Source organism: Anolis carolinensis, chromosome 6 (genome assembly GCF_035594765.1).
Source record: "Anolis carolinensis isolate JA03-04 chromosome 6, rAnoCar3.1.pri, whole genome shotgun sequence".
Taxonomy (NCBI): Eukaryota; Metazoa; Chordata; class Lepidosauria; order Squamata; family Dactyloidae; genus Anolis; species Anolis carolinensis.
In genome coordinates, this window is record NC_085846.1 from 8,140,727 (window position 1) to 8,165,302 (window position 24,576).

The 24,576-nt window shown below is 42.4% G+C and overlaps 1 protein-coding gene across 1 annotated transcript; it reads left to right on the plus strand.

Annotated features, from left to right (window-relative positions):
• Positions 1 to 23,873, plus strand: slc22a17 (solute carrier family 22 member 17). The gene is made up of 10 exons (XM_062957551.1): positions 1 to 204; positions 2,688 to 3,032; positions 8,480 to 8,583; positions 9,787 to 9,941; positions 13,128 to 13,293; positions 13,542 to 13,675; positions 15,390 to 15,495; positions 17,346 to 17,569; positions 19,394 to 19,505; positions 21,378 to 23,873. Exons 2-10 carry the CDS (start codon positions 2,697 to 2,699, stop codon positions 21,691 to 21,693), a joined length of 1,653 nt encoding a protein of 550 aa, XP_062813621.1. The 5' UTR covers positions 1 to 204; positions 2,688 to 2,696; the 3' UTR covers positions 21,694 to 23,873.
• The last annotated feature ends 703 nt before the right edge of the window (positions 23,874 to 24,576 follow it).

Genomic DNA, 24,576 nt, shown 5'->3' on the forward strand with positions numbered 1-24,576 from the left:
AGGAGGAGGGCTGGCCCGGGAAGCGGCGTCTGCGAGTGCGCAGCCTTCCGAGGAAGCCCGGAGCCAGGAGAGCGGCCGAGGGGGCCTGTCTTATCCGTAGGAGAGGAGCCTTCGAGGGGAAGGAAGGGGGCCCAGCGCCAGGAGACCCTCCATGGGCCGGGGGATGCCTCGCGTGGGGAGCCCACCTTCCCCGCCCAGCGCCTGGTGAGCCCGCCCGCCTCCCTGCCTCCCTCCCTTCCTCCCTTTTGTTCTCCCCGCTTTACGTTCAACCCTTTCCTCTCCTTTTTTTCCTCTCCTTGATGCTTTATTTCCCTGCTCATCCTATGAAGAGAGGTAATCCTTGTCTTCCTCCTCCTCTTCCTCCCTTGGGGCCTCTTTTCCTCCACCCACACCCCCTTTTCCTCTCCTTTTCCTCCTTCCTTCCTTGTTTCCCTCCGTCCCTCCCCTCGCCCATTTCCTCTCTCTCTCCCTACACCTGGCCTTCCCCATTCGGACCCCTTTCCCCCCATAGATACGGAGGAGGGAGGGATTTGCCCTTGATCTGTTTTTCCGCCTCCACCTTTTCTTTCTCCATCCCCCTTTCCTTCTCTCCAGCCCTCTCTCCCTTTTGTGCTCACCACCCTCTGTGTTGACCAAGGCTTCTATAGCCGGAGCCACTGGGTTGCTGTGAGTTTTCCGGGCTGTCTGGCCATGTTCCAGAAGTATTCCTCCTGAGTGTTATCGAAGGCTTTCATGACCAGGATCACAGGGTTGTTGTATGTCTTTCAGGCTGTGTGGCCATGTTCCAGAAGTATTCTCTCCTGACGTTTCGCCCACAACCTCTGAGGATGCCTGCCATAGATGTGGGCAAAACATCAGGAGAGAATACTTCTGGAACATGGCCACACAGCCCGAAAGACATACAACAACTCTATTACTCCTGACGTTTCGCCCACACCTGTGTCAGGCATCCTCAGAGGTTGTGAGGTCTGTTGGAAACTAAGCAAGTGAGGTTTATTTATCTGTGGAATGATGTCAAGGATGGGAGAAAGAACTCTGGTCTGTGAATGTTGCAATTGGCCAGCTTGATTAGCATTGAATAGCTTTGCAGCTTCAAAGACTGGCTACTTTCTGACTGGGGGAACACCTCCTGACAAATTATGTCCAGGGTGGAGAAAGAGCTATTGTGTTGTCGAAGGCTTTCATGGCCAGGATCACAAGGTTGTTGTATGTTTTCCAGGCTGTATGGCCATGTTCCAGAAGTATTCTCTCCTGACGTTTCGCCCACATCTATGGCAGGCATCCTCAGAGGTTGTGAGGTATAAAAACTATTCTCTGTCAATGTTGTAATAGGCCACCTTGGTTAGCATTGAATGGCCTTGCAACTTCAAAGCCTGTTAGCTGGCCCTGTCTGGAATTCCTCTGTTTTCAGAGTGTTGTTCTTTATTTACTGTCCTGATTTTAGAGTTGTTTTTTTAATACTGGCAGCCAGATTTTGTTTATTTTCATGGTTTCCTCCTTTCTGTTGAAATTGTCAACATGCTTATGGATTTCAACAGCTTCTCTGTGTAGTCTTGCCATGGTGGTTGTGGGAGTGGTCCAGCATTTCTGTGTTCTCAAATAATACGCTGTGTCCAGGTTGGTTCATTGGGTGCTCTGCTATGGCTGACTTCTCTGGCTGATTTAGTCTGCAGTGCCTTTCATGTTCCTTAATTTGTGTTTGGTCGATGCTGCTTTTGGTGGTCCCTATGTAGGCTTGTCCACAGCTGCATGGTATACTGTAGACTCCTGCAGAGGTGAGAGGACATGAAACAATCAGGGCCAGCTAACACCTTTCAACAAAGGAATCCCCCAGACTTTGAAACTGCAAGACCATTCAATGGTAATCAAGGTGATAAATTGCAACATTCACACTTGCCTCCAACAGACAAGAGTAGTTTCTCCCACCCTGGACATTATTCCACAGATATATAAACCCCATTTGTCTAGTTTCCAACAGACCTCACAATCTCTGAGGATGCCTGCCATAGATGCAGGCGAAATGTCAGGAGAGAATGCTTCTGGAACATGGCAATACAGCCCAGAAAGCTCATAGCAACCCAGTGATTCTGGCCATGAAAGCCTTTGACAACATATATAACTTTGTCTCCAGAGTTGTAGTTCAATGCTCAAACCACAAACTACACTGGCTCTTTTTAATATAATTTAGGAACATAAAAAGCATTACATATGACTGTATTTGGCACTACTATGTTTGATACGTTACATGTATTTTTCCTGTGAAAGTAATAAGTGTATAAAAAGATCAATAACTGCAGTGATGTGAGAAACTACTTCCTGCATATTTTTTTAGAAATGACGCAAGGGAAGAAAATATAGGAATATCTCAACTTAACTATTTTAATTCTTAAGGGGAATATTCTTTAATCAGTTTCTATTTTAATCCAGGAAAATATGCTTTGAAAAAAGGAGGTAAATAGTTTTGTTTTTTCCAGCTTTTCACCCCAGCCCTTCACATTTTTAGTCAAGACACTGTGTTCATTGTCAGGAAATAATGCTACTGGAGCATGGCTAGACAATCCAGAAAACTCACAGCAACCCAGTCACTACCCACTCTTATGGAGGTTGAAGTCCAAAACACCTGGAGGGCCAAAGTTTGCCCATGTTTGCTTTAACCCACATTCGTGACCCCCTTTTTCTCTCTGCAGACGCTGGCCATGGATTCCAGCCCCCCGACTCCGGACCCCGGGGGCCCGCGGAGGGACTTTGCGGCCCCTGCCTCCGAACCGGGACCCCCGTCCTTCGAATGGCTGCTGGGGCGTCTGGGGGCCGGGGGACGGCGCCAGCGTCTGCTGCTGGCCCTGAGCTGCCTGCCCTGCCTCCTCCTGGGACTGGGGGACGGCTCGGACGCCCTCTTCACCCTGACGCCCCCCAGGCGCTGCAGGGACCCCAACGGCACCCGCCTGCCCGAAAACGTGACCTGCCAAGACACCCATTGCCCAAACTGGGAGTACGGAGGGCTCCCAGCGCTCACCAGCAACCCAGTCACCGAGGTGAGAAACAGAGATGGGAGAGACCCCAGGGGACATACCATCCCAGCCCTTACCATACAGCAAAACACAATCAAAGCCCTCCCGACAGAAGGCCATCCAGCCTCTGCTTAAAAACCTCCGGAGAAGGAGATTCCATTACATTTCGAGACAGCAGCATATTCTATTTATTTATTTACAATATTTATATTCTGCCCTTCTTTCTCACCCCGAAGGGGACTCAGGGCGGATCACACTGTACACATATAGGGCAAACATTCAATGCCATATAACTTAGAACAGAGACAGACGCAGAGGCAATTTAAACCTTCTCCAGCTTCCAGCTTCCTGAGGGTGTGCTTTTGATTCCAGCCACAGGGGGAGCAGCTGCTTCATCATCCACTGCGACAGCAACTTCCTCATTCCAACGGCAACTGGATGATTTTTATGGTGTCGTAAATTAGCCTCCCCACATATAAGTGGTACCTAAATTTCCTACTTGATAGTTGCAACTATCTTTCGGGTTGCTTAGGTCAGCAAAGAGCAGGGGCTATATTTCATTTTTAATTGTTGGGTGCTGGCCTCGAACTCATGACCTCTTGGTCAGAGTGATTTATTGCAGCTGTCTGCTAACCAGCCTGCGCCACAGCTCAGCCCCTTATATTATTGATGTACTCTGATTGTTGTCTATGTGATTTTAATACGTTGTAAGCCGCTTTGGGTCCCGTGAGGGAGAAAGGTAAAGGTAAAGGTTTTTCTCTGATGTTAAGTCCAGTCGTGACTGACTGGGGGTTGGCGCTCATCTCCATTTCTAAGCCGAAGAGCCGGCGTTGTCCGTAGACACCTCCAAGGTCATGTGGCATGTTTTCGAACTGCTAGGTTGGCAGGAGTGAGGGAGAAAAGTGGGATATAAATAAATATTTTATTATTATTATTATTATTATTATTATTATCATCATCATCATCATCATTATTATTATTATTATTATTATTATTATTATTATTCACCTTCTCCCTCCATTTGAAGACGTCTCAGAAAGTGTCCAACTTATTGTCAGGAAGTTCTTCCTAAAGTTTAGGTGGAATCTGTTTTCCTGCATTTTGTATGCATTGCTCCGTGTCCACACGGCCATCTAACCCAGAATGTCAAGGCAGAATAACCCACATTATCTGCTTTGGTTTATCTGAGTCCACACTGCCATATATCCCAGTTCAAAGCAGATAATGTGGGACTTTATACAGCTGTGTGGAAGGGGCCTGAGTTACTTTGGATCCAACGCTATCTCTTTGGCAGGTTTACCTGTTGGGATTAAATTGATAAAGTACAAAGGACTGTATGTTGTCTTTTTGAGCTCCTTACAGGAAAGGTAAAGTTTGAGAAGTAATTGGGCACTCCTTCACCCCGCTGTTACATTCTTCCACTCCTACAGAGTGTGTTTAATCTTAAACAGTCACCAAACCAGTTTTTGGTGCTGGTTGCAGCTCTGGATTGGATGCAGTACTACTTATAAGGGCAGAGGAGGCTCCTAGCCGAGTGCAGAATCACTCTTATGATTAGGCAAGAGGAAGTCTAGGCCTCCTTGAAGGCGCTTCTCTAGTTTTACATAATATGTATATAATGGGTTTTGTAATACACGCAGCTCACCTATTTATTATTGTTTTTTGCATATCTCTGTGTCTGTATATATGTATAAAGAGTCTAACTGCCTGAAAGCATTGCATAATTAAAAAAAATGCAGGTGGATCAAAAAGTTTTGCCTCCTGTGTCATAAAAACGTTATGAATGCATATTTAACAGCAGAAGTTGCTACAGATCATAGCCTGAACTATCCTCTACACAAACTAATACTCAACATTGTCTGTGGCGCAGGCTGGTTAGCAGCCAGCTGCAATAAATCACTCTGACCAAGAGATCATGAGTTTGAGGCCAGCCTGTGTCAGGGTGAGCACCCAACAATTAAAAAGAAAATATAGCCCCTGCTCGTTGCTGACCTAAGCAATCCAAAAGATAGTTGCATCTATCAAGTAGGAAATTTAGGTATCACTTATATGTGGGGAGGCAAATTTACGACACCATAAAAATCATCCAGCCGCTGTTGGAATGAGGAAGTTGCCATCACAGTGGATGATGAAACAGCTGCTCCACCTGTGGCCGGAATCAAGCATACCCTTAGGAAGCTGGAGAAGGTTTAAATTGCCTCTGCGTCTGTCTCTGTCTCTGTTTTATGTTATATGGCATCGAATGTTTGCCTTATATGTGTACAATGTGATCTGCCCTGAGTCCCCTTCGGGGTGAGAAGGACGGAATGTAAATACCGTAAATAAATAAATAAATTTGCACCATCGTTTAACCCAGGCATCAAAACCATTTTGGAAGAAATCATGGTCTTGCTTTGTGACCCATGATTTTAAAGTTGTTTTATTGCCATTCAAGTCATTGAACCATGTAAGTTGTCTTTCAGAGGTCCAAACAGGTAAATTTCAGAAGGGGCCAAATCAGGGCTGTAGGGTGGGTGAGTCACTACTGACCAGCCCATTTTTGCAGTCGCCTGGATTGTGAGAAATGACGTGTGTGGGCGTGCATTATCGTGATGAAGCTTGATCAACAAACATCGTTTAGTGGTCTTATTGCCTCCTTAAGATTCGTAAGTGTCCTTACGTAGGTTTCGCTGTTGATTGTGGCACCTTGTTGCAGAAAATCAACAAGAGTAACACCCTGTGTGTCCCAAAACACTATTGTCATAATCTTCTGTGCTGATCTGGTAGACCTGAATTTCTTGGGACATGGAGAACCACTGTCAGTAGTGCCTCACCCACCCTACAGCCTACGTGGTTTCGGATTCAACGACTTGGATGATGTTAAAACAGCTTTAAAATCATAGGATACGAAGCAAGACCCTGAATTTTTCCAAAATGGTTTTGATGCCTGGGTTAAACAGTGGCACAAAGATGTACAAATTGATGGTGACTATATTGAAGGGTAGTTTTGTGTAGAGGATAGTTTAGGGTATGATCTGTAGCGACTTCTGATGTTATTTATTTATATATTTATTTGTGACATTTATATCCCGCCCTTCTCACCCCGAAGGGGACTCAGGGTGGCTTACAATTTATATGTACATACATTATATTAATTAGCATAGCACAATGTAAGCATTATATATTACTATATTGTACTGCACAGTGTTCTGTCACTTATCACTGGGGTTAGGTTCCAGGACCACCCGCAATAAGTGAAAATCCGCAAAGTATGGACACTATATTTATTTTAATATTTATACATTCTTTTAGTAGTTATACACTATTCTAAGTCTTTATCAACCAACCGTGTGTTGATAAATCGCCTTCTTCTCCTCCTGTTGCCACTTGGGCTCCTTTTCTCTCTTCGGCTTCTCCTTCCTCCCTTCCTTAGCCTGTAAATTGTAATTTTTTATAATTTATAATAGTCTTTTAGAGTTTATTGAAAAACCGCGAAACAGCGAATCCGCGAAAAGTGAACCGCGAAGTAGTGAGGGGAACACTTTCACTATACTGCAATATTATTAGTAATATTACATGTAGTAAATAATATACAATTATAATAGTGTTTTATTATTATTTAGTATTATTTATATTGTACAGTATTACATTATAATATTATTTATTTATTTATTTATTTAATACATTTATATCCCGTCCTCCTCACCCCGAAGAGGACTCAGAGCAGCTTACAAATTAAATTTACATACAATATTATATTATTAGCATAGCACAATACTGGCAATAAATTACTATATTGTACTATATAAATACATTGTAATATTATTAGTAATAATAATAATAATCAATATTATATGTATATACAATAATATATTATTAGTAAAGCATAATATTAGTATTATATATTATTACAGTAGAGTCTCACTTATCCAAGCCTCGCTTATCCAACGCATTTTTGTAGTCAATGTTTTCAATGTATCGTGATATTTTGGTGCTAAATTCGTAAATACAGTAATTACAACATAACATTACTGCGTATTGAACTACTTTTTCTGTCAAATTTGTTGTATAACATGAAGTTTTGGTGCTTAATTTGTAATATCACAACCTAATTTGATGTTTAATAGGCTTTTCCTTAATCCCTCATTATCCAAGTTATTCGCTTATCCAAGTTTCTGCCGGCCCGTTTAGCTTGGATAGGTGAGACTCTATTGTATATCACTATATTGCAATATTATTAGTTTTGTTTTGTTTTTTTTGTGTCAGGAGCAACCGGAGTTGCTTCTGGAGTGAGAGAATTGGCCGTCTGCAAGGACGTTGCCCAGGGGACGCCCGGATGTTTTTTGATGTTTTACCATCCTTGTGGGAGGCTAATATTATTAGTAATATTACATGTGGTAAATAATACACAATTATAATAGTGTATTATTATTATTTATTATTATTATATTGTACAGTATTACATTATATTAATATTATACCGTGTTTCCCCGAAAATAAGACAGTGTCTTATATTAATTTTTGCTCCCAAAGATGCACTAGGTCTTATTTTCGGGGGATGTCTTATTTTTCCATGAAGAAGAATTCACATTTATTATTGAACAAAAAATGAACATTTATTATATACTGTACAATAGTTGTCATCACAAACCAGCATAACCAGACAAACTGAATCCTATCAAGAATTTCTTGTTACTACCAATATTTCCATGTACAACACTCTATGATACATACATTTACCAAACCTGCATGCTCTGGTGTTCTGTTTGGCGGGCATGCTTACAAACAAAAACTTTGCTAGGTCTTACTTTCGGGGGAGGCGTTATATTTAGCAATTCAGCAAAACCTCTACTAGGTCTTATTTTCTGGGGATGTCTTATTTTAGGGGAAACAGGGTATGTATATACAGTAATATATTATTAATATAGCAAAATATTAGTATTATATATTATTATATAATTATTATTATACCTGACTTCTACTGTTATATATTCATTCATAACATTTTTATGACACAGAAGGCAAAACTTTTTGACATACCCTTGTTTGTGTGTGTGTGTATACATATATACCATTTAGCAAAATGAGGCAGTCAACTCAGGGAACAGATTTAGGGAGACCCAAGATAACAATAGATGGTTACTTTGTCATCTTATTTTTGCTGCCAGGAAATAGCTTGCTATCTGTTTTTCTCTATATAGTTAGCCTTCCCCATTTGCTGGGGTTACGGGCACAGGACCCCCATGAAAAAGAGAAAAACCACGAATGAAAAAACTTGTATTTTTTCAACCTTAGAAAACACTTCTCTAGGAATTGCTAGGTCTTCCAGCACAACTCTGTAATTGACTTCTGCTGGAATGGAGCCATGGAATTGTATTGGCGGACCTTGAGGTGATATATTTAAATTAAATGAATGAATATAATCAAAGTCAAGACTGCAATGGGGGGAGGATGAATATAACTCATGCTTCCGGTCCTGTGTGTTTCTTTAGTGGTCCTTGGATTGCTCTCGCGCCTGGGTCGTCCCCTTGGAGCAGCTCTGTTTCCTCCTGGGCTTTGCAGCGGGGTCCCTTCTTTTGGGTCACCTGGCAGACAGGTAAGGCTGTTTTGGGGATATTGCTGGGATTAGGGGCAGCAACAAAAGTAGGAGAAAAAGTCAAGATTGTCAGCTTAAAGTTTTTCAGAACATGGCAGTGTAGTTATATAGCAGGCATGGGCCAACTTGGGTCCTCCAGGTGTTTTGGACTTCAACTCCCAGCATTCCTAACAGCCTCAGGCCCCTTCCTTTTGCCCCTCAGCCGCTTAAGCTTAAGGTTTGCTTCTTGTACCGGAAAAAAGTGCAGGTAGTGTCAGGACCCAGGCTGCAGAGCACCAATAACCATGCACAGAGACCAGAATCTATCTAATATCTTTATTAAAGGAATATATAAAGTCAATAAAAACAAGTGAAGAATATAGTTCAGAAGTAGACCTTTCAGGAAAGGTCAAATATAGTCCAGGAAATCAATGTCCAATATGAGATATTAGAGTCCAAAGTTATAATCCAATAACCGAAACACACACTTGCCGAGCAAGTGTGGGGAAATGACAGGGTCCTTTAGTCCAATGGAGCTTGACAACAAGGCTGGAAAACAAACTAGATTCTTGGCAAACAAGACTTGATACGAGGCAACAAGAAGCAAAAAGCAAGAACAAGGTCCGTGGCGAGGTCCGGGGAACAAGGCAGGCTTGGAACTAGAACAAGGTCCGTGGCAAGGTCCTGGAAACAAGGAACTGGAGTAGCGTAGTCCACACACAATCTCACTCCTGAAGCTGACGAATTGACTCCGCAAGGATCTCCTTGCGGGTAAACACCTATATAGGATCTTGTTTTCCCACCAAGGAACACTTTCCCTGGGGAACAAGAAGTGAAACCCAGACTGTGTCCAGATGCATGACTCCTTAAGATTTCCCAAGGGAAACAGGCTTAATCAGCTAATTGTCTGGCAGCGATTCTGGCGCTTCGGCGATTCGCCTCCCTAGCGCCTCTATCTATTATAATTATCCTTACAAGAGAACGGGGGAGAATTCTGCCCAAGGCTTGTTTGGCTGACTTCTTGAGGGCAAACATCCTGCAGGTGCAGGGGCTCCAATTCTGGCTGAATCGGTGGGAAACCCAAGTTCTCCTCTTCGTCTGCCACAATAGTACTAGGAACGGGACTACATGGCCCATGAGACATCACAGGTAGGCAGCTCAGAACAGAAAGCAAGGAACAAGAGAAGAGTCAGTGGGGTAACTTTGTGTGTCTCTTGTCCTCAGCGTGGGCCGGCGCAGCACTCTCCTGTTAGCCTTGGCACTCGGCTGCCCCGCGGGCATCTTGGCGGCGTTTGCGGCCTCTCCTTCGGTGTTCATGCTGGGCCGTTGCCTTTGGGGAGCGATGCTGGGAGGCATGCAGCTTGCCCTCTACCTTAGCCGTGAGTATTCCCTTTGCACCTTCACCACACAACGAAGATTTTTTATATACTGCAGTAGCATTGCTTGGAAAGAAAGACTATTCAGCTGGGGTTCGGTGGAATGATGTCCATCTGTGCTAAAACCTTATTTCACTTGGCATTTGGGACAACCCACTTTGTACCTCTTTCAACTTCAAGAAGGTTGATATCACAGGTATATACATTCATATGGGAAGATTTAGTATGTGCAGAATCTCTGTGAATGATAGATAACTATTAATAAATATTTAATGTATACTACTACAGTAGAGTCTCACTTATCCAAGCTAAACTGGCCGGCAGAAGCTTGGATAAGCGAATATCTTGGATAATAAGGAGGAACTAAGGAAAAGCCTATTAAACATCAAATTACTAATATTATAATATATTGTATATACATGTAATAAATAATAATAATAATATTATGATGTAATACAGTGTAATAATAATTATAATTCACTATTATAATTGTATATTTATATTACATGCAATATTACTAATAATATTGCAATATAGTTGTGCAATGTAATACATTGTATGTATATATACAGTAGAGTCTCACTTATCCAAGCTAAACGGGCCAGGAGAACCTTGGAAAAGCGAATATCTTGGATAATAAGGAGGGATTAAGGAAAAGCCTATTAAACATCAAATTAGGTTATGATTTTACAAATTAAGCACCAAAACATCATGTTGCACAACAAATTTGACAGAAAAAGTAGTTCAATACGCAGTAATGTTATGTTGTAATTACTATATTTACGAATTTATTTATTTATTTATTGCAACATTTATATCCCGCCCTTCTCATCTGAGAGGGGACTCAGGGCGGCTTACAATAAACACACATATAAAAATTATACAATACAATATAAATCAGATTAAAAATTATTAACTTACATCAACATTCATAAAAACATTCTAAAATACAAATGGGTGTGTTCAAGTACCAATTTAGCACCAAAATATCACAGTATATTGAAAACATTGACTACAGAAATGGCTTGGATAATCCAGAGGCTTGGATAAGCGAGGCTTGGATAAGTGAGACTCTACTGTATTTATTTATTACAGTGATTCCTAAAGTGGACGCTACCGCCCCCTGGTGGGCGCTTCAGTGATCCAGGGGGGCGGTGATGGCCACATGTGCATTTGCCATATACATTAATACATATATCTTTCTGTTTAATTGCTATTTAAAAAATTAAAAATTAATTTCTAGGGGATGCTGAGTAATATTTTTTCTGTAAAGGGGGTGGTAGGCCAAATAAGTTTGGGAACCACTGATTTATTTTATTTATCTATAGTGTCAGAAGCGAATTGAGAATACAGTTATAATGTATAGAAAAACCACAAACAAACTTAAAAACTTGGCATTATACTAAATTTCCTTTGAGCAGAAGCTGGCTACTTGGAGTGGCTCTGGTGTTGCTGTGAGAAGGTTCTCTATTGTGTATGTGGCAGGGCCTAGATTGCATTGTAGTCGGTGGTCTATGGTTTGCTCTTCTCTGCATTCGTATGTCGTGGACTCCACTTTGTAGCCCAATTTCTTAAGATTGGCTCTGCATCTTGTGCTGCCAGAGCGTAGTCTGTTCAACACCTTTCAATTCGTCCAGTATTCTATGTGCCCAGGAGGGAGATTCTCATCCGGTATCAGCCACTGATTGAAGTTCCAGGTTTTAGCCTGCCACTTTTGGACTCATGCTTGCTGAGGTGTTCCTACGAGAATCTTTGTACATCTTGGGGAGTTGTAACTTAATTTAAGGCGTTGGCATGCTGGCTGATATCCAAACAGAGAATGGACCAGAGATGTCACTGCCTTGATCTTTTCATTACATGCTACTACTTCCATGCAGATATCAGGTGGTGCAATACTGGCTAAAACAGTATAATTTCTCCAGTGGACTGGGGCGTAGACATCTTGTTATAATGCGGCATGTCTCATTAAGGGCTACATCCACTGTTTTTATGTCGTGAGATGTATTCCACACTGAGCATGTATATTCAGCAGCAGAGTAGCAAAGTGCAAGGGCAGGCCCTTTCCTTTTCCTTCTCAGCCCCTTAATTCTAAAAGGAAGGGGCCGGAGGCTGTTAGGAATTGTGGGAGTTGAAGTCCAAAACACATGGAAAGCCAGAGTTGCCCATGCCTGGGATAGACTGTAAATATTCCTTACAGATTTGAAATATTCTTCTCATCACCTGTTTGTTTACACAAAGGCTGGCCATATAATGCAGTTCGAATTGTGTGTTATTCCAGGCTCAGACTCTCTGTTTCTATCACCTTTGTGGCCAGCCTTTCCAGCAAGAAAACCTGAGATTGTTATGAGGATCTCAGTGCTTCTTGCAGAAGAGGCGAGCCACACTGATGATTGAGATAGGAAGCATATAAGGACAATGTGTTGTCGAAGGCATACAACAGGGTTGTTGTATGTCTTTCGGGCTGTGTGGCCATGTTCCAGAAGTATTCTCTCCTGACGTTTCGCCCACATCTATGGCAGGCATCCTCAGAGGTTGTGAGGTATGGATAAACTAAGTAAGGAAAGGAAAGAATAAGGAAATCAGCCATATCAGAGCACTTGATGAACCAGCCTGGACACAGTATATTATTAGAGAACACAGAAATGCTTGACCACTCCAACAACTATCATGTCAGACTACACAGAGAAGCCATTGAAATCCACAAGCATGTGGACAACTTCAACAGAAAGGAAGAAACCATAAAAATAAACAAAATCTGGCGACCAGTATTACAGAACTCTAAAATCAAAACAGTAGATGGGAACCAACACTCTGCGGGCAGAGGACAACTATGACTGAACAAAGGATGCCCCCAGGCAAGAGACAAAAACCTTTCCAATGCTAATTAGGGTGATTAACTGAAACATTAATGCTGGCTCCCAGTGACAAAGGACTCTTACCACACCCCAGACTCTACACAGATATATATTCTTTCCTTTCCTTACTTAGTTTATCCATACCTCACAACCTCTGAGGATGCCTGCCATAGATGTGGGTGAAACGTCAGGAGAGAATACTTCTGGAACATGGCCACACAGCCCGAAAGACATACAACAACCCATATAAGGACAGTTTGGAACAGGAAAGAATTATAAAATTAAAGGCTAGTTAAAGGCTCAATTTTGTTTCCTCTCCCTGTTTTTTTTAAAGGCTTGGAGCTGTGCTGTCCTCCACAGAGGCTGCCGGTGGCCATGGCAGGAGACCTTCTCATGGTGGGAGGCCACTTTCTACTTTTAGGGTTGGCATTGGCTTGCGGAAGTTGGCGGGTCCTTCAAGGCGTGATGTCTTCTGGGCTTGGGCTTTGCCTGCTGTATGGGTAAGTTATGTTGCATTGCAAACATCTCCCCAAGTCCAATCCCCTCCCACTAATTTTATCTGTGAGCTGCCTCAGGTCCCAATTCAGAAGAAAGGTGGCCTATAAATAAAAATAATATCTCACCATTGTTCAAGGTTGAAGGGAGTTGTTGCCCATCTCCAGTCTAGAAGTTGTCTGCTTGCCTTGTTGGCAGATTGTTAAGGTCTGTCTGTCTCCCTGATTCCCTCCCCTTCACCATCCTGTCCTAGATGTCCTGGATTTTACCCCGAATCTCCCCGTTGGCTCCTGGCCACTCGCCGCACAGCTCAGGCCAAGGAGATTTTGATCGATCTGGCCCAAGGAGGGGGTGCCCAGGAATCGGAAGCTCAAGAGGCATTAACAGGTAGGTTTTGGGAAATACCAAAGCACCTTTAAGTCAAAATAAGTTGACCTACAATCATAGAATCATACAGTTGGAAAAGCTTGGCTTCCAGACCTTTTGGTTGCCCTTCTCTGGACACGTTTCAGCTTCTTGAATTGTTATTTATTTTATTTATTTATTTACAGTATTTATATTATGCCCTTCTCACCCCGAAGGGAACTCAGGGCGGATTACAATGAACACATATATGGCAAACATTAAATGCCAACAGACAAACAAGATACAGTAGACAGACTCGGAGGCATTTTAAACATTTTTCCAGCTTCACGATTCCGGCCACAGGGGGAGCTGTTGCTCCCCCGTCCAGTAGTGGCTGTACTTCCTCATTCCTTTCCTCGTGTTTTGCTGGCAGTTTTATGGTGTTGTAAATTAGTTAAATTAGCCTCCCGCATAAAGCGTCCCTAAATTTCCCTAATTGACAGATGCAACTGTCTTTCGGGGCTACATAGATCAACAGCAAGCCGGGGCTATTAATGGTCGGGGGCTTAACCCGACCCGGGCTTCGAACTCATGACCTCTCGGTCAGTAGTGATTAATTGCAGCTGGTTACTAGCCAGCTGCGCCACAGCCCGGCCCCTGTTATGCCCAGAACTGGACACAGAGGTATTTATTTCAAGGTACAGTAGAGTCTCACTTATCCAACACTCGCTTATCCAACATTCTGGATTATCCAACGCATTTTTGTAGTCAATGTTTTCAATACATCATGATATTTTGGTGCTAAATTCGTAAATACAGTAATTACTACATGGCATTAAGTAGCATTGAACTACTTTTTCTGTCAAATTTGTTGTTAAACATGAAGTTTTGGTGTTTAATTTGTAAAATCATAACCTAATTTAATGTTTAATAGGCTTTTCCTTAATCTCTCCTTATTATTCAACATATTCGCTTATCCAACGATCTGCCGGCCCGTTTACGTTGGATAAGCGAGACTCTACTGTATATCTAACCAATGTAGAATAGAGTGGGATTAGGACTTTCCAAAATAAGTTGACCTACAATCATAGAGTTGGAAAGGCTTGGCTTCCAGACCTTTTGGTTGCCCTTCTCTGGACACGTTTCAGCTTCTTGAATTGTTATACCCAGAACTGGACACAGAGTTATTTATTCCAAGGTAGGTCTGACCAAAATAGAGTGGGATGAGGACTTTCCTTGATTTGGACACGACTGTTGTTGATGCGGTCTAGAATCGCATTGGCCTTTTTAGCTGCTGCATCACATTCTTGACTCATGCCCAGATTCCTAGGTGTCATCCATTCTATACCTGTGCAATTCATTTATTCTGCCTAAGTATAGCACCATATGTTTTCCCTGTTGAGATTCATTTTTGTAGTTTTGGCTCAGCTTTTGGACTCCAACTCCCACCATTCCTAACAGCCTCGGGCCCTTTCCTTTTGCCCCTCAGCCGCTTAAGCGGCTGAGGGGCAAAAGGAAAGGGCCCGAGGCTGTTAGGAATGGTGGGAGTTGGAGTCCAAAACACCTGGAGGGCTGAAGTTTGTCCATGCCTGATATATTAAATAATGTTGGCATGGTTGTTGGAGGTATTCTGAAGGTCTATGGGTTTATCATCTTTGTCGCCTGTGGCTTTTCATGTCAATTCTGGAAGGCCATCCCTTCTCTTCTTCATGCCTTTTCCTTCTGTCTCCTCAATTCTGCATCTTCTCTTTGGAAGAACTGGACAACGCCTGCCATCTCCCCGCTGCGGCCCAGATCTCCCTCCGCGCTGTCCTCTCCTGCAGAAACATCTGGAAAAACATCCTCATCCTTGGTTTTACCACGTAAGTGGCTCCTGACATGATGTCCCTCGAAAGCAGACATTTCAGGGCAGGGCGGAACACGAGATGATACAAAAGGAGAAAATCCTTCAAAGTGGCAGGGAGGGGGCTTAGGGCTGAGAAAAGTCAGGTCAGGGGATTCTGGGAGTTGTTGTCAATTAATATTTTTGCCAAATTCCTGAGCAGTGAACCACAACTTATTATTATTATTATTATTATTATTATTATTATTATTATTATTATTATTTACAGTATTGATAGTCCTCCCTTCTCACCCCAAAGGGGACTCAGGGCGGATCACAATGTACATATACATGGCAAACATTCAATGCCATTAGACATACAACATATTATTATTATTATTATTATTATTATTATTATTATTATTATTATTATTATTTACAGTATTTATATTCTGCCCTTCTCACCCCGAAGGGGAGTCAGGGTGGATCACAATGTACATATACATGGCAAACATTCATTAGACATACAACATATAGACAGACACAGAGGCAATTTAACATTTTCCAGCTTTCGGCTTCCTGAGAGTATGCTCGATTTCGGCCACAGGGGGGAGCTGCCGCTTCACTGTCCACTTGTGACACCAAGTTTTTGATGGAGTACTTCCTCATTCTTTCACATGCTGCTGGAAGGTTTTATGGTGTCGTAAATTAGTTAAATTAGTCTCCCTGCATAAAGCAGTACCTAAATTTCCTACTCAACAGGTGCAACTGTCTTTCAGGCTGCATAGTTCAACAGCGAGCTAGACTATTAATGGTCAGGAGCTTACAACGACCCGGGCTGGCTTCGAACTCATGACCTCTTGGTCAGTCGTGATTTATTGCAGCTGGCTACTAATCAGCTGTGCCACATAACAACAACAACAACAACAACAACAACAACAACAACAACAACAACACATAAGTTTTGGAACACAATACACCAGCCCTCACAGTTGAGGAGAAGAAAAAAGTTTGGATTATTGATGTCGCCATACCAGGTGACAGTCGAATCAACGAAAAACAACAGGAAAAACTCAGCCGTTATCAGGACCTCAAAATCGAACTTCAAAGGCTGTGGCATAAACCAGTGCAGGTGGTCCCAATGGTAATCGGCACACTGGGTGCCATGCCAAAAGATCCCAGCTGGCATTTGGAAACAATACACATTGACAAAATCACGATCTGTCAACTGCAAAAAGACCGCATTACTTGGATCTATGCGCATAATTTGAAAATACATCACGCAGTCTTAAATGCTTGGGAAGTATTCAACTTGTGATTTTGTGATACGAAATCCAACATATACATTTACTGTGTCATACTGTGTGTCAGTAAAATAATAAGTATGATTGATTAGCCCTTAGGCCATATCACAATACCAAACCAAATGACAAGGATTGATATGACTTGATTACACTCTACATAGTAAGTTAAACAAAACTCTTATAACAATACAGTAAATAAATATGATAAAACTGAATATATACATTAGCAACTGAATATATACATTAGCGGGAGAGCAAGCCAGCTACAATTAACTGCAATGAATCACTCTGACCAGGAGGTCATGAGTTCAAGGCCCCTCGGAGCCTATGTTTGTTTGTCTTTGTTCTATGTTAAAAAGGCATTGAATGTTTGTAATGTGATCCGCCCTGAGTCCCCTGCGGGGTGAGAAGGGCGGAATATAAATGCTGTAAATAAATAAATAAATAAATAAATATTTCCTTATCACCCCTACAATTTACCTCTTCTAGGTTTTGTAAATAAACAGGTGAAAACTAAATACTGAACTGTGCCATACATTGCTTTTTGGTCTCTGCCCCTTCCTCCTCTCCATCCTTCCGGCTGCAGATTCATTGCCCACGCCATCTGCCACTGTTACCAGCTCGCTTGGGATTCCCTGGAGGACCCACACGCCAAGTTCTACCTCTCCTACCTGCTGTCGACCGGCAGTGCGGGCCTGGCCTGCCTCTTCCTGTGCCTGAGCGTGGACCGGTACGGGCGCCGAGGGATCCTCCTCCTGACCACCACGCTGACCGGCATTGCCTCCCTGATCCTGCTGGGCCTCGGAGAGTGTAAGCAGGACTGGGCATTGGGCATTGGGCCCACATCCCAGCAGGCTGGACGGAGATTTGAGTTGCATCTGCACCATAGAATTAATGCGGTTACTACCTCTGGCAAGTCCAGCCCCACTCAAACCACCCTTGACAATGCTAACAATCGAAAGCGGTCATGACTAGAAGATATTTCTTTGATTCTTTCCCAATTTCGATTCCTTATTGTGCAAAAAGAAATGTGGTGGTTTGGTTTGGTTTTCAATATCAGAGCAACACAAAATGTTGTTCTGATATTTGAAAGAAGAAACAACACATTCTGAATGGTGCTAGGAGAATTCTCTAGCGGCCACAGTACTGTATTTCTTCCATTCTAAGACACCCATATAAATATCTCTAAAAACTGGGTGCACCTTGGAATCGTAGGTGAGATAGATGGATGGATGGATGAATGGACGGACAGTCAGTCAGTCAGTCAGTCAGTCATTTTTGGTGATATTGAAATTAATGAGCATCTTAGAAGCAAGGAAATACAGTAGATGGGCAGCCACCTATAGCCTATAGACCGCCAACAGAATTTGGCAACAAATTCTGTTGATTATACCTTTTTTCTGTATCACCAACAGAAACAAACCTATCTATGTATCTCACCTGCAATTCCAATGTGCACCCCATTTGCATTCCTTGAAGTATGCTTTACACTATTATTATTTATAGTGTCTGAAGCGAATTGACAATACAGTTATAATGTATAGAAAAATCACAAAGTTAAAAACTTGGCATTATACTAAATTTCCTTTGAGCAGAAGCTGGCCACTTGGAGTGCCTCTGGTGTAGCTGTAGGAAGATCCTCCTTTGTGCATGTGGCAGGGCTCAGGCTGCATTGTAGTCGGTGGTTTGTAGTTTGCTCTTCTCCACACTTGTATGTTGTGGACTCCACCTTGTAGCCCCATTTCTGTGTGTCCAGGAGGGAGTTTCTCATCCGGTATCAGCCACTGATTAAGGTGCTGGGTTTTAGCCTGCCACTTTTGGACTTTTGCTTGCTCAGGTGTTCCTGCGAGTATCTCTGTAGACCTTAGAAAATAGTTATAGTTTGTGGAAAATTCAACTCCATCATTATATCTTCCAGGTGTTTCTAAGAAGCTCATAGTAGGTCTTGAAGCTAATAGTTTTTCCACATTTCTTCTGCTCAAAGCCAAATCTACCCAACAATATGGATGTTCACTGTAGTTGTTGTACTGCGAAAACCACCTCTTGAGTATTATAGTCTAAGGAAATCTTATGAGATTTGTGGGGCTGCCATAAGTCGACAGGAGAGAGCTCATCACCAGTGAAAGTTCTGTCCTTCGCCTTGCATTTGTCTTAATCCCCCTTTGAAAGCCGTCTTAAAAAGGTGGCAGCAAATTCTGTTAAGCCAATTATGGGCTGTGAGGAGGACTTTCTTTTCCCCGTCCTGAGCTCAAATACTTCCGTGGGATGATTCTCAAGTCCTAGTAATAAGAACCGGTGATTTCTCTGTGCCCGTTTTCTCAACACTCAGATTTATTAGATCTTTGATTATGAGGATCTTCTTTTATTGGCCTTTCTCTCCTTAAAAAAACCAACCAAACCCTAACCATGTGTTCACCTTTTGGGGAAGGCGTTCTAGTTTGTTTTGGTTGGCCTTTTCTGCATCATCCCAGAGTCTAAGAGCTGTAGAGTCAAGTGAATACATTAAGGACCATATGCCTCCCATCTCTGGAACATGGAGAACTTACTTTTGGGGACTACCAATTCCCAAAATTCTGGTTCAGCCCATTTCTATCCACATGTAGTTTAAAATACCTGTCTCCCTCTGTGTTGCAGATCTGAACAATGCTGCGCGGAGAACCTTCTCCATCCTGGGCCTTTTCTCTTCCCATGCGGCTGGCTCTCTCAGCATCTTCTTCGCCTCCGAGGTCATCCCCACCGTTATCAGGTCAGATACAAGGGATTTGGGGAGCTCTTGCGGGGCGCAGGAATAGAAATTATAGAGGAGAAGGATTGTAGTTTGACTACCTTGCTGTCAAGGTTATTTACCGTATATACTCGAGTATAAGCTGACGTGAATATAAGCCGAGGCACCTAATTTTACCACAAAAAAACTGGGATAACTTATTGACTTGAGCATAAGCTGAGGGTGGGAAATGCAGCAGCTACAGGTAAATTTCAAAATAAAAATAGATACCAATAAAATTTCATTAATCGAGGGATCAGTAGGTTAAATGTTTTTGAATATTTATCGTATTTCAAAGAAAAACAATAAACTAGCTCTATAAGTGGAAAAGTAGGGGCAACAAAAACAATATGGTATCAACAGTAACCTAATAATAATAATAATAAACTTCATTTGGATCCCACTCTGTCTCCCCATGGGGACTCAGGCCAGCTGCCAACATAGTAACAGGCAAACATTCAATGCCTATATAAACAATGCAGAGCTAGATATAAAACTATAATTATAGATTCTAATTTCACATATGCATTTTCCCCTGAAACATTTGCAAATCCCCTCTTCCCCTACAATAGTTGCAAGCCATATATATATATATATATATATATATATATATATATATATATATATATTCATTCATATCTGTCTAGACATGTGTATATATTTTTGTGTGTTCATTTCCCCCCTGTAATATTTGCAAGCCCTATATATAGGTAGGGAATAATATATTCTTATCTATCTAGACATCTCTCTTTATATAGATATTTGCAGAGACTTGCAAACATATGAGGGTAAATTCATATATAAAAATAATGTATATGTATGGCTACAGATACACAGGTACATGGATCTATATGTATAAAGGATTTGCAAAGACTTGCAAACATATGAGGGGAAATTCATATATAAAGTTAATGTAGATAGATAGATAGATAGATAGATAGATAGATAGATAGATAGATAGATACACACACATATAAAGGTACATAGAGATGGCAAAAGCTTGCAAGGGGTTAATGCCTATATATCTGTATTTATTTATATTTATTTATTTCAATTATTTATACCCCGCCATTCTCACCCGAGGGGACTCAGGGCAGCTTACAAGTGGCAATTGATGCCGTTACACTGATATACAATAAACTAAAATGATTAAAACAGTTAAAACAGTCAAACTCTGTAGGAGAGTTTAACAAATATTTCAGGGGAAAATGCTTTCATAAGATTAATGAATATATATTTTTCTTCCTCCTGACTTGCAAGGGTGTCTCTCTTTTCAAAACATTCCCTTGATTAAGAGCGAGGGAGGCTTTGCAAAAGTAAACACACTGATAAGGGAGAAGAAGAGAGAAATAGATTACATATTGCAAGCAATAGCCTGCAGGCTTCGTGCTGGCCTTGACCTTGACCCGATTATAAGCCGGGGGAGGCTTTTTCAACTCATAAATAAGGGCTGAAAAACTCGGCTTATCTTCGAATATATACGGTATGTCTTACCTTCTAATGTACCCTTTCTTGCACAGCTTATTTGGCTGAAACTCAAGTGCTGTTTGCCCCATTCCGTGTTCATTCTTCATATTGTTAATTGTCACACTAAAACGGCTGGGGTAGAAAAGGAAAGGGCCTGAGGCTGTTAGGAATGGTGGGAGTTGAAGTCCAAAACACCTGGAGGGCCCAAATTTGCCTATGCCTGGGATAAGGGATGCTCAACTCATTGATTGCTTTATAATAAGACAGAATTCATGTCACCATCCAGATGTTTTGGAGCTGTAACTCCCAACAGCGGTCAGGAATGCTCTTAATATTTGGAGGTTGAGATGATTCCACAGAATGAATAAACCCCACTCTCTTCTGCAGGGGCAAAGGCTTGGGCGTCATCCTGGCCTTGGCTTCGCTGGGCGGCCTGAGTGCGCCGGTGCTCCGCTTGCGAGAACAGCACGGCTCCTTCCTCGAACACATTGTGCTGGCCTCCCTCAACATCCTGGCCCTCCTCTGCCTGATGCTGCTCCCCGAGAGCAAGCGCAAGGCTCTTCCGGAAGGCCTCCGGGACGGAGAACTCTACCGGCGGCCATCCCTGCTCCGACGGACGGCGGGGAGTGAAGGACGGGATGCCGAAGGGGCCACCCGGAGGGACGACGTGCCCCTCCTCTCCACACCAAACCCCACCAGCTGATGCAGCCCACCATGCCTGCCTCGGGCCACCGTGCACGCCTCTGCCAAGCTGGTTTAGGGCTGCCTCCTGAACAAGGAGAAAGGACAAAGCCTTGGCGAATGTCTGTGCCGCTCCTGCGTTTCCATTTTCTGCTTGTGGTGTAACATGAGGAGACGCCCAACTTCTGCTTTAAGGTCTCAAGGAGTCCATGTCACCCCAGAAGCAGAAAACCAGAGCAGTGACCATTGCACAACAGACCCAAACTTCCCTTAATTTGGACTAGATCTGGACTGGGACCATACATCTCAGTCCCGTTTTTAAGGATGGAAGGTTAGAATGGCCTCAAAACGGCACACTTGTGCAATAAAGTCTAAAGTCTGCTTTCCCCAGCTGGGTGCCCTTCAGATGCATGGAGAGAACCGGGTTGAAGAAAGCAGTCTTAGATAAACTATTTATAATTCCTGTATCTCCTAGTTCTCTAGTCACTTCCTGATAGCTTTATTACAAACTGAGAAGTAAAGGTCAGAGAGGGAAGCTTTATGTGCTGGACGTCTGCCTGGCAGAAACATGCCAAGGTATAGGAACCATGGCAGGTGAGAAAGTGTTTGTGTTTTTGATTCAATACCTGTCAATTCTAGACGTTCGTGGCTGCTAGGCCCATCCCTCAGTTTTTTGGGGTCCCTTACAGTTTTATCAGATTCTTTTCCAGTCAGTTCCTATGTATTGTTGAGGGCTTTTATGGCCAGAATCATAGGGTTGTTGTGTGTTTTCCGGGCTTTATGGCCATGTTCCAGAAGTATTTTCTCCTGACGTTTTGCCCACATCTATGGCAGGCATCCTCAGAGATTGTGAGGTATATTGGAAAAACTAAGCAAGGAAGGTTTATATATCTGTGGGAGGTCCTTATTTACTGTTCTGATTTTAGAGTTCTTAAGAATTTTTAGTATTAAAAATATTAGTATTTAAAAACTCTAAAATCAGAACAGTAAATAAGGAACAACACTCTGAAAACAGAGGAATTCCAGACATGAATCAATCAGGGCCAGCTAATGACTGTGAACAAAGGATTCCCCCAGGCAAGAAGAAGCCAGGACATGAAACTTGTAAGGCCATTAAGGCCAATCAAGGTGATTAATTTTGACATTCACACTGGCCTCCAACAGCCAGAGTTCTTTCTCCCACTCTGGACCTTCCACGGATATATAAACCTTCCTTGCTTAGCTTTTCCAATATACCTCACAATCTCTGAGGATACCTGCCACGTATGTGGGCGAAACGTCAGAAAATACTTCTGGAACATGGCCAGACAACCCAGAAAACACACAACCACCCCAGTTCCTATGTAAATGGCCCACGCCACCCTTTGGGGAGATACAGCCCGCCCTCATCCATACAACGGACACTAGATGACCACCCCTTTGAATCACTTTGTAGCATAGCACCCATTTTACAGATTTTAAAAACAGGTCAAGCGGCACATTCAAAAATCCTTAGGTATTCTAATAAGGAAAAGGTCAAAGCTTTCAATCTATGCACGCCATGCCGACTTACTCATCATTTTGATAAATGTGTCTAGAAAGGGCTCTTAATGTCTTTTCTTTTTAGCCAGTGGAACCATGGGCATTTGAAGTCTTTTAAATCAGTTTCCCCCTAAATAATGCCTGGAGCCTGAGTTCTTCCCTGTGGGCTTCAGAAAATATATTTTGATCAGTTTGCTGCTCATATGCCTACAGCTCAGATAAGATGCCAGTTGATTCCTTTGTTCTGCCAGAGCTATAATCTCCAGAAATTCTCGATGGCTATATATATTTCCCCAATTATTTTAATTCCTTCCCTCTTATTGTCAAAGGCACAGTTCCTGTGGGCAGCAGTCTTTTAAGGACATAGATCATTCTTCACTTGCTGCCACACAGGTGTGAATATGCAGTGTTAACCCACACGTAACCTCCCATCAAGTATGACTGGTAACTCGACTCATTTAAGCCAAAAGTGAAGGCAGATTTGGCATCACTGGTGGGAAGATGCTTGCGAAAATCAAGGTGGCCACGCTATGACAAGACTTCTCCCAAGATGTTTCAGAATGCAACCCCACCTACGAGATTTGGAAAGAACGGTGTTTTGGCTGCTTTTTAATCCTAAAGGGAAATATAAACTACTGACTGTTAATAAGCTAAATACAGATTAAAGAAAATTCTTGAGAACTCTTTGGTACGTTCCAGAACATTTCAGTCTTGGTGTTTTTATCAGTCTTCCCTCACATGTTGTATCTTTGTTTCCCACTGTTGTTACAAAAGCACCGCTGAGTAACCTTTCAAAGAGCCTATATGGCTAAGAGGCAATCATTTAATTGAAATGGGGGCTGCTGTCATGGTTTATTGTGCTTGTTTTATTCTGGGGTTTTTTAAGACAAGGCTGGCAAAATGCAACTTCCTGGACCCATCATGAGGCATCGTCCAAAGCAGAAAAGTTCCTCTTTCAGTTCCATAGTCAACCCTTCTTTTTCTAATCGCACTCTGACTCCAACTCATTTTGTGCTCTGTCCAGCAGAATCAGACTGTGAGTTTCCCCTTTCAGATCCCAAAGTGGAAGCAAATCTGTTTGCTTCAACACATGCAGACTGGGTTTGTTTCCTTAAATCTCTAAAATTTTTGGTCTCAAATGTGTGAACAGAGGGCCAGCATGTAGTGATGTGAGCACTGGACTAGGACAATGGGGGACGGGTTCAATATCCATTGGGTTACATTAAGCAGGTCTTCGTATGGAAAGCAACAGTAGCCCACCTCTGAACTAATTTTGCCAAGGTGACAATTGGACAAAGCAACAGATATGCTGTGAAAGTCCCAATGCCTGGCCTCAGATACAGCAGCACTGATAACAAGAAAAGTTATTTTGGTGGAAGAACTT